Genomic DNA, 18,896 nt, shown 5'->3' on the forward strand with positions numbered 1-18,896 from the left:
ATATTTTATATAATGAAGTGTAATTCATAAATAAATATTTTTTGGTGTACAGAAAACAAACAAAACTTTTATTTGTTTCATAAAACCACCCATACGTTAATGGATTGTCTGGACTTATTTTAGCATGACGATCGTAAAATTTAATTTATTAGGTCCTTGTAAAAAACTAAAAAAATATTTTCCGTATTCCTTTCGTTCTAGCATAATAATGGAAAATGTAAATTTTAATGACTAAGCTTAATGAAATTAAATGTTATGCGAAATATGATTTGATTGGTTGGTTACTCATTATTGTTAAGTTAACTACTCGCTAACACATTACAGGTGTATGGATTTAGATATGTAGTTATTTAAATAAGACCACACTAAAAGTCTGGGTTGAGCATTTCGCGGTATAGAAGTATACAAAAGATATTACGAAAATCGACAACATTATGTTCTAAACACATTTTATCCACATCATCAGAAGATGACAAAAATTGAGTTTTAATGATCTGATTACTTGAATTTTAAATTTCATCGAAATATGAATAAAATTAAGTTTTTAATGCTCTGCTGATATGAGTCTTCTTCTTCAGGCGTTGGCGATCTCCATGACTATTTCGTTGAAGAGTTCTGTATCTTCTGCTGCATGAAACAGTCTCCACACCCCCAGACAGGTCAAGTTCCGTATATTTCTCAGCCATGACAGTTTCTTTCGACCTACCCATCTTCTATCTTCGACTTTTCCTTGAATGATCAAATGAGGAATATATATTTGGTGCCATGCATTATGTGTCCAAAGTAGCTAACCTTTTTGGCCTTGATGGTGGATAAGAGTTCCCGATCTTTGTTTAGCTGTCCAGGAACCCCTTCGTTGCTTGTGTGTTTGGTCCAAGAAATCTTAAGGATTCTCCGGTAGCACCACATTTCAGAGGCTTCTATTTTATTTATATTTTCGACTTTTAGCGGTCCATTTCTTGCAACCGTAAAGAAGACTGGACCATATGTAACAACGTAGTGTTCGCAATCAGGTTTGCAATGACAGGTTTCTATTAGTGAGCGTGGTATTCCATTTTGTGCTACTCAACCGCTCACTTATTCAATAATTAAATTAGAAAACCTTCAGATAAAATCAATTTATTTCTAATCTCATTTTGATTAGTCTCATGATTATTTAAAACTAATTTGGTCACTAAAAGAGTAATAATAATATTTAATTTTTGGTGTGATTTGACGCTAGTGATAACAGCTGATATATAGGGTGGTCCGAACTGTATTCCGGAAACTTTGACAGCAGATTCTGCACATAAAAATAAGTAAAAATGTTCATATAAATGTATGTCCTAAAATGCCTAGTTTTGGAGATACAGGGTGTAGAAGTTTCATTTTTATTTCGATTTTTTCCAAATAATTTCTGAAGTAACGTCAATATTGATTGAATTGGATGAATGAATTGGATGAAAATTGGTGTCTGTGAGTTTTTTGGCATGAGGAATTTGATTTTGATATCAATATGACTCCTACTTGTAGAGGACGCCACCTACATAATTTTTTACTGGTTTGAAGAGTAATAACTTTTCGTCCGTACCTGTATAAAACTACTGAGTGAAAAAATATACATTTCCTTTTTACGTAAAAAATGTCTCTCGGGAAAAATCGCTACGAGCAACCGTTCTCAAGATATTTAGAATGGAAATTGTCAATGCATGTCATTATTGATAAAAAATAAACACGTTGAGTAGATAGTCATTGGACTGAAATAATAAATTTAGGAAATTTTTAATTTTTTAAATTAATCATAAATTTTTCTGCGGAAAAGTGATGACAAAGAACTTTAGGCACAAAAACATTGTAAATTTATGATTTCAATCTAATAACTATTTAGTCGCAACATGTTTAATTTATGTCAATGATGACAGGTACTGATAATTTCGATTCCAAATATCTCGAAAACCATTACTCGTAGCGATTTTTACCAAGAGACCTTTTTTACGTAAAAACCATCTAAATGTATATTTTTTTAATCAGTAGTTTTATACAGGAACGAAGAAAAAAGTAATTACTCTTCAAAACAGTTAAAACACATGTAGGTGGCGCCCCCCACAAATAGGAGTGATATTGACATCAAAATCAAATTTCTCACGTCAAAAAACTCCCAGACACCAATTTTCATCCAAATATTGAAGTTACTTCAGAAATTATTTGAAAAAAATCGAAATAAAAATATAACTTCTACACCCTGTATCTCTGAAACTAAGCCTTTTAGGACATACATTTATACAATTTTTTTACTTATTTTTATCTGCAGAATATGCTGCCGAAGTTTCCGGAATACATTTCGGACCACCCTGTATATTTAAATTTCTTAAATGTATTGCCAAAAAAAAACGAGCAAAATCAGAATAGTCAGATATTTCAATTATTGTTCATCGCTCCTTATAGTTGTAAACATTTCAATTCTTTGTCGATTATAGTAGAGTTGCTTAGCAATTTCGGAATCTGGCTCTTCTATGAAATCACAGTAAAAACATAAAACTCTCGATTTGTCTATTAATGCGTACTTCTGATTTATTGAACATTCACTATAATCCATATTAAAACTGTCATATTTAAATTAACCGAAATATTTAAATTGTTTTCCTTTTAAACTGATTAACAACAATTTAACAATGAATCATGAGTCACATCTTACTAATTCTACTATTCAGATCATGACAACAAGGAATACAAAATTATAGTAAGATTTAGTCACTGTAGTAATTCCGATTAGTTTTATAAAATTCATTCTAATATTTTTATAACGCGTTCATGTATTAGTCAGTCACCTTCATTGATATGACGATGGGAAGTGGCAAATAGATTCTTGGAATTTGTTATTAGCTATTTCTTCTTGAAATGCAGAATAAAAGCATGAGTTGACCTTCTAGGATTAAAGTACCTAATAATGTATTATTTCTATTCTTTTAAGAGTTATTTAAATCGTCTGTGTAATATTTTACAGTATAATTTAATTATTTAAAATTAACCGTAATATTTAACGGGAAAATATTTTCTGAACCTGATAAATAAAAAGAATTAATAAACATTTCAATTAAAAAAGAAGTTTTATTGTGAAGAAGGTTCTTGAAAAATCTAACTGCGAGAGTATTGGAGTCATGATTACAAAATCCCGCTTAAGATGGGCTGGTCACGTATGTAGAATGCAAGGAAATCGCATACCAAAATCTCTGATGTACGGTGAGCTTGTAGACGGTAAGAGGAGGCCGGGTGGACGACTCAAAAGCAGAGTTGTTAAACTACACGTAGTAATTAATAAACTACATTTACTACATGTCACAAGTAGTTTTTTAAATGTCGAGTAGTAAATGTGTAGTTTATGCAATTAATGTAGTTTTTTTAAATAACAGTGAAAACATAACCTAAAAACTTTGTTTGTTCTTCAATTTAAAGAAATAAAAAATCTATATTTTGTGAATTTGTTCCTTATTATGTGATATTTTTGATACTTAGTAGTTAAAAATGCTTGGAAGACGTCGATGTCTCCATACCTTGCTCCATACCTTCTGGGAAGAGGGGAATTATGAAGTTGTGCCTTTAGATGTAAAAAATCATATATTCTCCTGGAGAATGTCTATGAAGAATTTCTCCATAAGAATTTATAGTTTATTTTGGGTTCAATGTTACTTTGTATTTCGTAGAAAATACACTTTTATGAAAAAAAAAATTGTCTTTTTTTCTGATGTTGTTTAACTTATACAAATATAATATAACTTCATACTTCCATGATAAGAATTTGGCTTGATTTTTGTTTAAAGTCTAAATTGTTTATGTTTTACTATATTTTTGTAGGTAGTTTTTAACATAGTTTTTGTGTAGTTTTTGAAGGTAGTTTTTAAAATTTAAAACGTAGTTAATACAAAAAATTAGGCGTAGTTTTTGGCGTAGTTTTTTGCTTCATAAACTACTTAACTACCCTGCTCAAAAGGTACAAGCATACTTTCCACGAAAACTTAAAGGGGATTAACATGCAGAATGAGTGGGAAGAAGCAGTTCACAATAGAACTCAATGGAGAGAATTGTAAACTCAGTTAACAGCGACAACCAAAAAGTAAAGATCAAATGTGTGGTAGATAGACCACATCACGTATCGGGCTTTTCAGTCACAGAAAAGCTCATGAAAGAAAACGCCTTGCGTGACACATGCGTGTCAAATGCTCTTCAGCGAGTAATGGCAGTAATAGTAGTAGTACATTTAGTAATAGTAATTTTACTACATAGTTTATTAGGTTTAAACGAAACAAAATACCTGCTATTTAAAGTCTTTCCAACGATTCAAGAAATATTTGGACAGAAGACATAGAAAAAGTCCTAGTATAAGCAAACATGGTATGTCTATGTGCATGTATAGATCCATCTCTCTCGCACGAATAACGTCAGATTCGAATCAAAATTTGAAATCGCCATAATATGTTAAAGCACAGCTTTTCATAACAATTTTGAGTTAAATTCGAGATTCTGTTGCCTATAAGCTTTTTAAATAATTTATGCATCAATTTTATTAATATTTCTTAATTAATTTATCATTTCATAGAGTGAAAATTAATATTTGTTGACTTCTTCTTCTGCCATACTCTATATAGAGCGTCGGCTACCTTTCGCATGTACTTATGATGTGTGTCATCAGTGTTTCACAAGTACACGGGACCTACAGTTTATTGCCGTATCCGAACGGCACTATTTGAGAGGCTGTACAAGGCAAATATGCTCAAGGTGGTTTGCCATTGCCTTCCTTGAGGTGGCGGCTCGTTGGTCGCTCTATTTAGATAAATAAATATTTTTATTTAAATAAATAAAGCGACCGTACTGGCTGGCGTTCGAACCCAGTACCTTCCGCTCCGCAGATCGACACGCTCAAGCTGGAGCTACGGCCGGCCACAAGATCATGTCTAGATGAGAGATTTGTTGACTAGATGATCTTTAATTCTATGTTTTGAATATACCGTATGATCGAATAAAAACGGCGTCAGCGGTGGCTATGAAATGACGATCAATGACATTTCCTATATAAATTTACATATAAAATAACAGCGATCTTCATTTCATAACCATCGCTGACGCCGTTTTTATTCGATCATACGGTACCACAACCATTAAAGTCTGATATATTTTTATTTATTTCTTACTGAATTAATATAAGCTTATAGTATATCATCAAATCTCTCTTCGGACATTATTAACGGGAATTAAGATGCTATAATTCCCTCTACATTTTATAGGTAACAACCAAGTAATACAAGAGATTTTGAGTAATAATATCAAATGAAAATGGACACTCATCGAACTACTTTAATAATTTGTTTACATCATTAATGTCACATATAATATATTTAGAAGGCAACAGTTTCATCAACATCGCCCAACACACATTTTCATATTTCTGGAGAGTATCCTTCATTACCCTAACTTGTTCTTGTAGCTCTTCATTTTGCCTAACATTTTAATTTTATCTCTAAACTCATCAAGTCCATTTCACCTAAAAAGTGTTTTTTTTTTATTAAAACTGCTTTAAAGTTAAACTTACTCATGATTATTAATTCGGGTGGGGGTTTTCACATTAAGACTAGTCTCTATTGCTTTGGTTAATTCAGCTATCGTAGATCTATTAGTACCAGATGCTTGGTTTTCTTCGTAAGTTCAAGAATGCAAATAAGGTTCTTCATATGAAATTGAAGGTTGAGTCTCAAATGACTCCTTTAATATCTCCGTAACTTACTGTGTTATGTTGCCTTTTTTTATCAATTTAACCAGATCTTGTAGTTGTCTTGGGTTTTTGAGATGAAGAAGGAATATTTAATACTCACACAGTGTCAAATTTTAAATTGGGGCCAGTTTTTGGATTGTATTGTAGCAACCTTTATTTCATTGGAATTTCGAAGCTATCAGCAAAATGTATGGAGCAGACACAAGCTAAAATAAACTATATATTTACATATAAGCAGACAGTAGTATCAACTGACTAGTGAGAAAGAAAATCTAGTAACTAGTGGGGTTGCAGTCGGAAGGGCTTGAAATAGAATTAATACACTTTGCTAAGCTTTCGGAATTTATTTATTCCATCCTCAGGACACTGAAATTGAAATACATGTTACCGAAAGGCTACAAAAGTCAAGTAGAAAGAACTTACTCAACGTGGTAAAAAGACCTTCATAAAAACTACATTAAAAAATAGGCTTACTAGGGATACATTGAAAACTTCACAGTAAAAAGTGTTGTGACATATAAGGTATTTGTGTTGTGTTGTGACATATATACGTAATATATATGTCACAAAACATATATGTAAATATATGTCACAAACATATTGTGTTCTATTTAAAATTATTCACAATGATACTGGATAACTATTGTAAACAAAAAATTGAATAGGATAAAGATATCCCTAAATATATTAGTTTGGTTATTATTCAAAGTAGATCTATAAATTAAGTGATTCAAAATGTAAGCTAATGTAATGTAAGCTTTATCTTTATCTCTTATCCTCTCGACAGCAAGCAATTATCCACTGTTTAGCCAAATCTTCTTGGAAATCCGAAGTATTTACTGTGGGTGCCTTTCGTTTACCGATTAGTGTTGTTGCAAGTAGCCATCGTACACCCAGGCATTTTAAGCTTTTAAAACAAATTAATACCTAGCCTAGCCGTCTAGCCATCTAAAATCAATCGTACTAAATACTATAAACTGAATTACGGTAATAAATTAACGAATTATTTTGCTGTGTAACACCAAAGATTCCAACCCCCTATCGAGAGTTACGGATCCCACAGTTATCTCGGCAAAATAAAATTGTCAAAATGTTCTTTTTTTCGGATGAGACCAGAATTGGCTAAGATCAGATAACAAATCCGAAAAAAAAGATCAGATATCGAATTCGGGTTCTCAGAGCTCCAGGAAGACGAGCGAGACTACAGGCTGCCAAATCTGTACCAAGATATAAAGGAGGAACTGTAATGTTCTGGGGAGGTATTATACTAGGAGCAAAAACTCCATTGTTACCACTTCTACAAACTTTAACGGGTCGGAGATATGTTGATTTGGTGCTAGAACCACTCGTTAGTCTTTAGCGAGCTGCAATTGGGGATAATTTTAACTTCATGCACGATAGTGCACCTCCCCATACCAGCAGAGTGACTAGAGAATGTCTTGAAATGGAAGGTGTCATAGTTTTGGACTGGTCTGTCTATTTACCAGATCTAAACTCTATCGAATACTCGTGGGACTAGCTCAAAAAAAGGGTTAGAGCTCGTCGAAACAATCCAGGAAATCTCGCACAGCTTATTGATGCAGCATTAGCAGAATGGAAAAACATACCCCAAGACAACATGGATAATTTAATAAGAAGCAAGCCAACGCGGATAGAAGCTTGCATAAGGGCTGGAGGTGGCAACAAGGAATATTAAAATTATCAATTTTCTTTTTGCTTATGCTTTTTGGCCATTAAAAATTTAAATCTTAATTTCGTTTCAGAAACCAAAAAATACCATTTTGTTTATTTTGGGAAATGATTAATTTTTTTTAATTGCTATATGGATTATTTTTGATTAAAAGTCATTGGTAAGGACTGAGATTTATTCATAAACAGAAAATTTTCATACATCTCAAAAATTATGAAAAATAATAGATGATTCCATATAAGTTTGGTTGTGTATATATATATATATATGAATTAGCTTCCAATTTTTTTCCACTTATTCCATTACAACTTAAACAATACTGTTTTAAACTAAAATCTACCTTCGATATAATGGCGATGGAAGTTCGAGTTCTTTTTGGGGTTTCTTTAGTTTCATACTATATTTATATATTTCTATGGAAAAAAACTACCATTAATCAATATATTCAAACAAGCCGATTATTAAAATATGTCTTGAGAAATATCCTATTGAAATATGACGTTGTATTTAAGTACAAATACGAGTACATTGACCAAGGGTACTAAAAGCACATTTACTTTCTCATACATTTATGAATTGCAAATTATCAATATACAGAAATTTATTAAGCAACCGGAATGCTGCAAGTATTAAAGGATTATATTTCTCTAATATCGGAACACGCATGTGGCTGCTATATAATTTAACCAAAGAAATTAATTAATGATTAAATAAAAGAATAAGGTGTAGCATATTTTTCTCATTATTAATTTAATTGTAGCTTCAAATGATTATTAATTTAATTGTAGCGTTCAGTTTAGAATCTAGTTAAAAACATCTTTTTTTGTTGATATATACGGTTATATTATATATTAGGCTTTTAATAATTCATTAGACATTAGATACTTTGACAGAGACTTTGACATTAGATAATACTAATATGATACTAATTTCATTGTCGACTTAAGACTATTTCCGAACAATAGTGTATTGTTTTATTATGAGTAAAAATATACTTTTTTGACGAATCTGTACATTTGACGGACCAGCGCAAAGCTAGTCCGACGTTACAGAGAGGCACAAAAAGAAATTTTTTACTCCGAATAGTACATATTATGTAGGTACTATTTTTTTCATACGTTACAAATAATTTTTAATCGATTTCAAATGTTGCAAATAATATAAAAATTAATGCCTTGTAAAATTATATATACAGGGTGTCCCAGGCTGAGCGTGCATTAGAAGTTTCTAGAGAACCACAATATCTTGATCGGGGATTTTTTGCACATTACTGTTTCAGAACGAGATCTATCGATTAAAAATATTTTCAATATGGCGGCACTTCCGGAAATACCGGAAGTTGACAGCAACTTTCTTATTTTAAATGGATACCTGGATTTTTTATTACATACTTAAATCAAGAATTTTGATATCAAACACTCTATATCTAACATTAACCGTTTTTTGGAAAAAAAAATATTTAAAATTTTTGGAGGAAAAAAACTGCCTGTCAAAAAAAAATCTGTATAGTCTAAACGACAAATTTATTGATTACCACAGCCACTATGTCATAAAGAGAAGACATGTGGCCATATATTTAATAATTTAAATTGTTAATAAAGCTAGATAAAATCAATACGTTTTCAAACTAAATCTTAAATAACTTAAAAACGATTTATTTTTGGTATAGGAACATGTATAGTTAAAAAGTAACGAATTAAAAAACCTTTTCAGTAGTGAAATAAAAAAGTGGGTTTCCATTTGAAAAAAAAAATGATTTATGATAATTTATTAATAGCTCAATGTCATGACAGCTACGGCCAATATTATTGGACATTCGAACAATTTAATTTTTGAACTCTTTTTGCCACAGTGGCTGTGGTAATCACTAAATTTGTTGTTTAGGCTATAACCCCCCTCCCCCCATTCTTTGACAGGCAGTTTTTTTCCTCCAAAAATTTTAAATATGTCTTTTCTCAAAAACGGTTAATGTTAGGTATGTTAGGTAGAGATTATAGTTCTCTAGAAACTTCTAATGCATGCTCGACCTGGGACACCCTGTATATTAATAATTTGTGATATTTGAAAAAAAAATAATGTTGATCTAAGCGAGCGACTTTTGGAAGATATATATTGGTGACCGATGTGGAAAAATGACACGCGACGTAGAATTGTTAATGTTATCGGTATCAGGCAGAGTTACGAAGATTTAGCCATTTAGGATAGGACTTTAATTGCAAGTAAATCCTAATTATTTGAAAATCGGATTTAAATAATTTTTTATATGAAAATAAAAATATCAGTTTTTTTGAAATCAAGATTTTTGTCAAATAGAGTCATAAAAAATAAAAATGAAATCGGGAATATTCGTTTTTTCCAAAAACACTTTGGAAGTATTCGAAATTTGAAACTTTTATAAGGTGACATTTTAATCGGCATGAAATTACGCAAATTTGCCTCTATTTAACCGACCTCGTAACTTTTCTAGTTTCCCAGATACGAATGATGAAGCTCAAATTTGGGACACCCTGTATAAACAAATTTCTTGAACACGCTCTGTAAGACCGTCACCAATTTTCCATTTCAACTCGACATTAATTACACATTACTATACAATCTCGCTTTTAGTAAACTAAATGTAAATAATAGTTCGCATGTTACTAACTTTAGACTTGTTATTCCAACTAGAACTTTCAGTGTCAAGCAACGAGCGATGCAGAAAATCTTAAATTGTGTGCGTTCAAGGTTTTCAATCGTATTTTCTTATTCGTTCATGCTATCCGCAACGCTAGTTCACTATTTTACCATCTGAAAATCTAACGATTTAAAAACACGACCTCGTTAGATTTTCTGTTGAAGAATAGATTCATTATAGAATCGCATCAAGGTGGATTTTTTGTTAAATTACGCATGACGTGGTAACATTAGCACTTTGTCCTTCCACAGTCAAGGATTCTGTTGCAGCTCGAGAGCTTTTTAAATGGGTATAGTTTATATAAAAGAAATATTTAATAACGATTTACCCACATTATACAGAGCGAGTTTTCTACGATGTTCTCTATGGGTACCTTAGAAACTACTGGAGAGTTAAATTGGGAAAGAATTGCAGTTTTGTGGGGTCATAAATATGCGCCTTTCGGATTTTTGAAAAAAATTATGGCTAACTATATATTTCGAAAAAAAAACAAATTTCGGCAACAAAACAATTTTTTTAAATGCTCCCTAATTCCATTATAATCAATTTTAAACAAAAAGTTTTCGGATAAAAGTTGTAACTAATCACATCCTTAATGAAATTGTGTTCTCCGCTTTTTTCTTCTCGAAGTTTGTCATTTTTGACATATGACACAAACATATGTTTTTTTTTAAATGGAAACCATAGTAGGCCAGGACTTGTTGGCCAGGAAAAAGCGTAATTTTTATAGCTTTCCAGCGATATAAGCCATAATATCTTTTTTTTTTCGAAAAATTACTGAGTTATAGCCAATTCTTATCTTTTTTGGCTAATTTTGCTTAGTTGGCATGGTATACTTATTCTATTATGATTTAAAACTTGAAAACAATGACTTAATCACCATTAAATCTTGGTGCGATTCGAACCTCCTGAGTCTCAACATTTCTAAAACTAAAGCTTTGTCGTATAAAACTCGCTGCAGCCTTTTGTACTTAACAACACCGCCATTGACGTCGTAAAATCTGTAAAATTCTTAGGGCTTGTTGTAGACACTTCTCTGAAATGGGACATGCATATCGAAGCTTTGTCGAAAAAATTGAGCTCTGCCTGTTTTGCATTAAGATCTGTTTCTAAGGAGCTTAACTTGTCAGTGGATAGAACTGTTTATTGTGCACTTTTTGAGTCGCACCTCAGGTATGCCCTTCCATTCTGGAGTACGACTCAATTTGACCGCATTTTCAAGCTCCAGAAGAGAGCTGTTCGATAAACACTGGGACTAAACAGCAGAACTCATTGCCAGGACTTTTTTAAAAAATTAAAAATATTAACTCTTCTTTCCTTATTTATATTTGAATCCGTTTGCCTAATACGTAAGCATGTATCAGCTTCTCAAGAAAGGCCATCTCACACTTATCCACTCAGGAACGCGGAGCAAGATCTTTATCTACCTACCTCACGCTCAGAGTTAGTTAAAAGTTCAATATTATACAACTCGAATAAAATGCACAATCACCTGCCATTTGAAATCAAATCCATAACATCATTTTCTTCATTTCGCAAAGCATTGAACTCTTATTTACTAGACAAGGCTTCCTACGCTGTAAATGAATTATATTTTGATAATCGAATTTGATCTTGTAAACACTGGTCTAATGTTTGCTATTGCTATATTATTTACTAATGACATCGAAATAAATTTATTTAGAGGTCATTGATATTTACTATAAACTAACTAAATATTTTTGAATATTATTTTTATTTTTTATTCTTTGACATTGTAAACATTTATAAATGTTTATTTTAAACAATAAGACTGACAATATTATTTGTATAATGTTTTGTATTATCTTTTGTTTGTTTGTTTGTGTACCTTGTTTGTTTACTTTGTTTGTTTAGTTTACCTTTGTCTACAAATTGAAAAAAATTTTGACAATAAAGGCATTTATTATCATTATTATTAAAATAATTTATTTTATTTATTAAAATAATAAAAAGACTAAGAATATTTTAATAAACGGTTCTTTCCAATTTATCTACGTTAAACAAATTAAAACTTAAAAAACTAATATCACTACATACACGTTAAGCTATTTTAACAAGATTTTCAAAAAATTCGCCATTGTTTTGAGTACTTGAAATCAGGGCCGGTTTTAAGGGTCATTGGGCCCCAAGCGGATTTTTTTTTCGGGCCCCCCTATCCTACGTTTGTTATATATAATGATTATGGTTAGGTATGTAGTGTGTTGTGTGTTGTATGATTTACTAAATTATCTACGTAAAAAAAAGTTTCAACGAACATAATGTATTTTATTAAACATTTTATAAAAAACATTTAAATAATATTAAACAACATTTAACCCAAAAATAAAACATTTATAATTTTTGAACAGAACATAAACGAAATAACCTAATAAGTAAACAAAATAAAAATTTGGGACATTGATCAAATGTGTTTCTTTCTACATTTCTCTTTTGCAAACTGGTCAATTATTAAATTATAATCTAATTTTTCGATAATGATCCACATAGAAGGATCAAATTCTATGTGGATCAGAGAAAGAGCATCGAGTCTTTCTTGGCTAATGGTGGATCTCAAATAAGTTTGATCCTTTTTAACGCAGAAAATGAGCGTTCCCCGCTAGCATTAGAAGCTACCATAGTAAAATAAATTTCAAGCAACGTAAGCACATTAGGGAAAGTTGATTTTAGTGACTGCACGACTTCAAATTTTTCAATCATTTCCTTTTTATTCATATTGGCACATAGTATTCGAAAATGAGCCATTTCATCCTTTAATACATCTCCTTCTACATCCGACTTACCTATCAAATGCTATTTCATCGATATTGATAAAAAAACACTTAAAACGTTCGATGACAGTGTGAGAGCTTTTAATTCGTCTTTCGAGATCTTGAATTATGGAGTCACATATTACATAATGGGCTTCCACTTTAAACTTCTCTTTGCCACTTTAGGAGAAATATTTTCTTTATAGGTAGAGTCACGGACTGTTTGAACAAATGATTCTAGCGACTTCAATAACACTATGCTAGGAGATATATTTAGTGATGGATCTTGCAAAGCTTAGCTCGTAGCACTCTTTCTAAGACTTGACTCGACTCTTTCTAAGATTTTAAACCATAGGGTAGTCAACAATGCAGGTTCGACTTTTGCATTTTCATTAAAAGTGCAGAGGCTTCATTTCTTTCTATTGCTTTTTCATCTTGGTCATTCGCAATGGCAGAAAAAAATTCTATAATTGGTTTATAATTTAGTTTGAGAGCAGCAACTGCATCAGCCCGGGCTGACCATCTAGTATCACTAAGACGTTTAAGAGAAATTTTACACCGCAATTACCGGAATTAAATAATTTAGAATAATTCGTATTTATTTATATTTTATTTCGATAAAAAGTGATTATAAAAAAAGAATCACAAAATAATTATGAAAAATCTTGTACTTAATTTTTATTTTGTATAGAATAAGAAATGCCTATTAAAATAAGTTTAAACAGTAAATCACACTTGCACATACATAAAAATATTAACATAAAAATAAAAAATATAACATTATGACATTATACTAGGCAATATTCGGTTCATAGCCGGGGTAGTAATTTTGTAAAATCGAACACGCGAACAGTCTCATCGCTTCATCGTCACAGTTCAAGCCGACATTTATATCTACTATACGCTTGTCGGTTGATCGTTGATTATGAATATTATATTGTACATAATAAAGAAATTTTAGTTAAAATATTTACTTTACCTTTTTAAAAAGACCATTTATTTATTGACTTCTACTTCATTTTCATATTTATATTTCTTTATGACCGAAATACGGGCCCCTTCGGGACCCGGGCCCCCAAGCGGCCGCTTGTTCCGCTTTATGTATAAACCGGCGCTGCTTGAAATGCATATTTTTAAAACTGAATTATGCAAGCTTTTCTCACAAAACGGCCAGTCGACTTTATTAAACTCATATTGAACTTCTCCCGATTGATTGATTCATAAGTTCTCTTGTAAACCTTGTTGTTAACTATACCGCATAAAAAATCTAAAACGGATAGGTCAGCTGACCGAGGAAGTCCATACAATTGTTCTACCGCTTTCTATCCATGAGTTTTCATAATTATTATGATATAAATAATTTTTAACATTTCTTTCATTATGAAGGGGAGCGTAATTATGAAATTCTTGTTGGAACCACTCTATTGATGCGCGAGTCTCTAAATTTAACTTTTAACATGTCTTGAGACCAGTTCTCTAAAAAGGGTAAGTAACATTCACCGGTCAACAGGGCCGGCGGAAGGGAAATATTGAGACCGGGCGAGTACACTATGTGGCGCCCCCCCCTAATAGTTATTATAATTCTTTCTTTCCTTCAATATTATACTTTAGCTACAACTAAGCATATTTATGCTACTTTAACAATAAAGTTTCACTTAAAGATCCTTCAAAATTCTTCTCTTCGTTCAATCTCAGTCTAAGGTTGTTGTTTTTTGTTTTTTTCTCTACCGGGTAAGTCTCGAAAGTTACTCACCCCTATAAGTTTTTTTATTTTTAAAATAAAAAACGAAATTTGGTACAAACGTAATAATAAACGTAATATTTGGTATGTTAGTATATGACATAAATTAGGATTGATTGACGTATTCAGTTATTTTTGGCCACTTCCTGTTTTATCGGAAATTACTAGAAATTAAAACAACTTATCTACATATGTGTCAAATGAATCGTCAAACAGAACTGTGAAGGATCCCCACCCTAGAGTCCTTTTTTCGCCCACCATGCATGAATACATGGATAGCATTATACTCCTTCCTTAATATTTCTATTCAGAGATTTTCTATCGTAGCCGAAATATACCGAGGATGCCATTTAAAAATCAAAAGTTGTAGTAATTTCCGGTAAAACAGGAAGCGATCAAAAAGAATTGAATACGTCAATTAATCCTAATTTATGTCGTATACTAACAAAATAATATACCAAATCTCGTTTTCTCATCTAAAAAAATAACCAAGTTATAGGGGCGAGCCACTTTTGATCAATTATTTCATTCAGAATCAGTATATGATCAGATACAGTTTGTCGTCTTAGAAAAACGATCATCCAGTGTTTGAGAAGCATATTTCTTTGTCCTCTAAGAAGAAAATTCTACGATTCTGCTATCATTTTTTGTGTATTACTACATAAGATTCATATATTTTCCCACTACTGTTAATAAATTAATTAAATGCATGAGGCACTTATAAGCTTTTATTGATATTAAGGATATCGGGATCCTCTTCAGCTTCTTGCGAATGTATGTTTGCCTCATATAATTTTTAGGGCAAATCAGCCATTAATAACAAATAAAGGGTGTGAATAGTCGACAAAGTGCGATTTTGAGCGGTCAGTCTAAAACTGCCAACCCAAAACAGTTTGTTTAGAGAAAATTTATAAAAACAAGAATTATAAAAAGAAGGGTTATTTACAAAAAGTCGATATCTTTTGAGTTATAAGTATAATACCACGAACAAATATTTTTTAAATATTTTACTTGCTGCCGTGGCGCCCCTCGCATACGGCGCCCTGGGCGGCCCACAGTGGGGTATTTGACACAGATTGTTGATCGACATTTATCGACATAGTTATATGATCAGATACAGTTTGTCGTCTTAGAAAAACGATCATCCAGTGTTTGAGAAGCATATTTCTTTGTCCTCTAAGAAGAAAATTCTACGATTCTGCTACCATTTTTTGTGTATTACTACATAAGATTCATATATTTTCCCACTACTGTTAATAAATTAATTAAATGCATGAGGCACTTATAAGCTTTTATTGATATTAAGGATATCGGGATCCTCTTCAGCTTCTTGCGAATGTATGTTTGCCTCATATAATTTTTCGGGCAAATCAGCCATTAATAACAAATAAAGGGTGTGAATAGTCGACAAAGTGCGATTTTGAGCGGTCAGTCTAAAACTGCCAACCCAAAATAGTTTGTTTAGAGAAAATTTATAAAAACAAGAATTATAAAAAGAAGGGTTATTTACAAAAAGTCGATATCTTTTGAGTTATAAGTATAATACCACGAACAAATATTTTTTAAATATTTTACTTGCTGCCGTGGCGCCCCTCGCATACGGCGCCCTGGGCGGCCCACAGTGGGGTATTTGACACAGATTGTTGATCGACATTTTTTTATGTAGACCTTATATAAATTATTGCTATTTTCAATTAAAGAGGAAATAATATGAACAAAATAAATGGCAATTCGTCGATTCTAAAAAAAGAAAGAAAAATCACTGTTTCAGTGTTTCCATGGTCAATGCCACTAATGCCAGTAGTAATATCGCAACTAATACTACTAATGCTACGACTGATCCGCGAGCAATGTCCATACCACTAAAGTCGCTACTAATGTCAAATTGTGCTATACTGCTAATGGCACTAATGCGATCGCTTTGTACACAACAATGCCATCGCGGTTTACACCTAGCATAGTATATCACTGATTGGCAAATTAGAGGAAACCAAGAATGTTTTTCTCATTTTATCAGCAAAATCGCAAAAAGTCGCAATATTTTATTTTACTCTATGAAAGCCCAATGTTTACTAAGTAAAGCGTATATAGACAATATGCTGAATTCTTCAAAATGCGCAACTAAATCTCTAAGTATAATAAAAATGTCACAAATTTAATCAAATTTTCTGAACGCCTAACTTTTAGTTGCAAAAAAAATCGTTAGTATAGAGAATATCAAAATAAATAATACGTTTTTGTAGAATACATACCTGTAGCTTGCTGAGTCATTTTCAATCAAAACAATAATATAAATGTAAAAAGAGCACAAGAACAACAACAATTTATAATTTTAAACATAAAATTTAGCCCTTTAACTCTTATCTGTGAGAAGTAACAACTTTGACGTTTCATTGAAACAAATGAATGCAACTAAATACACCCATAGCAACGCCATTCATGGCAGACATGATTTAACTTATAATTTATCTTTTTTTGGAAAATCTTAAACACATTTGCTTTTTCGAATTTCGATCACCTTTTTCATGCTAATACCCCACCGTGCGGCCGCCCGGGTCGCCCGGCCCTTCCGCCGGCCCTGCCGGTCAACGTATCCTCGAAAATGTATGGCCAAGAAAAGTTGAACAATTAATTAATCCAGCACGCTTTTCTTCATTTGAAAAATTAATATTTACAATTTAGTAACGTCTCCACGTCTTTCTACTCTATATAAACAACCTGACCAAATATATTTTCCTATAGTTAGAGTTATTTGCTGTGAGTATTTATGTGACAATAGCAAAACTTGTGCGAGATACTATATTTTTGACAAAAGATAACATTAACAAACCAAACTTTCCGAATCAAATCAATGTTTCTTAAACTATTTTTTATGATTGTGTATCGTATATTTTTAATAATTTTTTCTATAGCAACTGTTAAAATTGCCGTATATCTATCAAAAATGGTATATAAAATAGTATAGTCTATAAAATGAATAACTTTGAATTTTGACCGTTATTTTTTACCAACATGGCAAAGATAAAATCCCTCTCTCAAAAAAGTTGCTGATATTCTTTAAATTGAGTGCCTGAACGAATCAGATAGGTAACCCTTTTTACTTTCGTGAAATAGAAAAGGAAAATAATAAAACAACAGACAGTTCTTCTTTTTCTTGCAAAAATCAACACGAAATGTCATAATTGTCAAAAGTAAAATGTCATCAGCTTTTGACATTTCTAAATATCAGACCAATGCCGTCTCTAACAGAACAGCCTCGGAGCGAGATTTATGACGTCACGCTAGTTAGATACTATGGAAGAATAAGTATGTTGTACTATGAACCATACAAATGCAGCAAATGTTTTACAATATACAAATAATGAATAGGTACATAAGATAATGGGTAAAATGTAAAATATATTTTAAATTTTGGGGTTTGAAAATCGATCTAATTTAACGAAAAACATTCAATATCTACTAATAGTGATGTATTATTACTTGCATTCACAAAATTTATATGTATATTTTGCAAGTATCAATGTTCGAAAAATTATATTTGCAAATAATACAATATACAATATCATAGAAAAAAAGGCGTCAGGGATGGCTATAAAATAAAGATCGCTGTCATTTTATATGTAAAATTATTCTAAAATTTTTAATTTTCTTGGGATTTAGGTTCGGGAAAAACGCTGATTAAGTTTTCATTTGGTTATTCATTATTTTTATTTGGTTTAAAAAAAACGTTTCGGCTAACATTATAGCCTTCATCAATGTTGTGTGATATGAAAAAAATTGTGTCGAATATAATCCAAAAAATTACATATAAAATATTCACACCACACATCACATGATGTTTACTGCAATTAATAAACTAATATAAACTTGTCAAAAGATGACCCCATATTTTTAAAAATTATTATTCTTAACACTAAAACTATCTACATTGACTATGGAGTACGATTTCAGCCATATTGTAAAACATTTGCTGCATTTGTATGGTTCATAGTTAAGTTTTCATAGTTCATACCAAAGTATTTATTACTATAAATAGGTGTATATATACATTGTATTTTAACTAAACTATATCATTTTTAAAATACAAACCAAAAATACGAGGAATAATTATGTTTTCCATGTATTCTACAACATATTTATTAATCCGTAGTATCTAACTAGCGTGACATCATAAATCCCGCTCCGAGGCTGTTCTATTAGAGACGACATTGCGTCAGGCGCAAGTTGCTAACCTAATAAAATTAACACTAGAAAAGCCTGCGGTAACTGTCAAATTCAAA

At 31.5% G+C, this 18,896-nt stretch overlaps 1 protein-coding gene across 1 annotated transcript in view; it reads right to left on the reverse strand.

Annotated features, from left to right (window-relative positions):
- The window catches only part of LOC115884644 (tetraspanin-7-like), a 29,553-nt gene extending 28,644 nt beyond the window's left edge, over nt 1-909 (reverse strand). Inside the window, exon 1 of the mRNA XM_030903301.1 lies at nt 793-909. Coding sequence (XP_030759161.1) covers nt 793-909 — 117 coding nt within the window. The remainder of the gene's footprint in view (nt 1-792) is intronic.
- Nucleotides 910-18,896: the final 17,987 nt, after the last annotated feature.

The sequence above is a fragment of the Sitophilus oryzae genome, unplaced genomic scaffold (genome assembly GCF_002938485.1).
Source record: "Sitophilus oryzae breed Bouriz unplaced genomic scaffold, Soryzae_2.0 scaffold_306_pilon_pilon, whole genome shotgun sequence".
Classification (NCBI taxonomy): Eukaryota; Metazoa; Arthropoda; class Insecta; order Coleoptera; family Curculionidae; genus Sitophilus; species Sitophilus oryzae.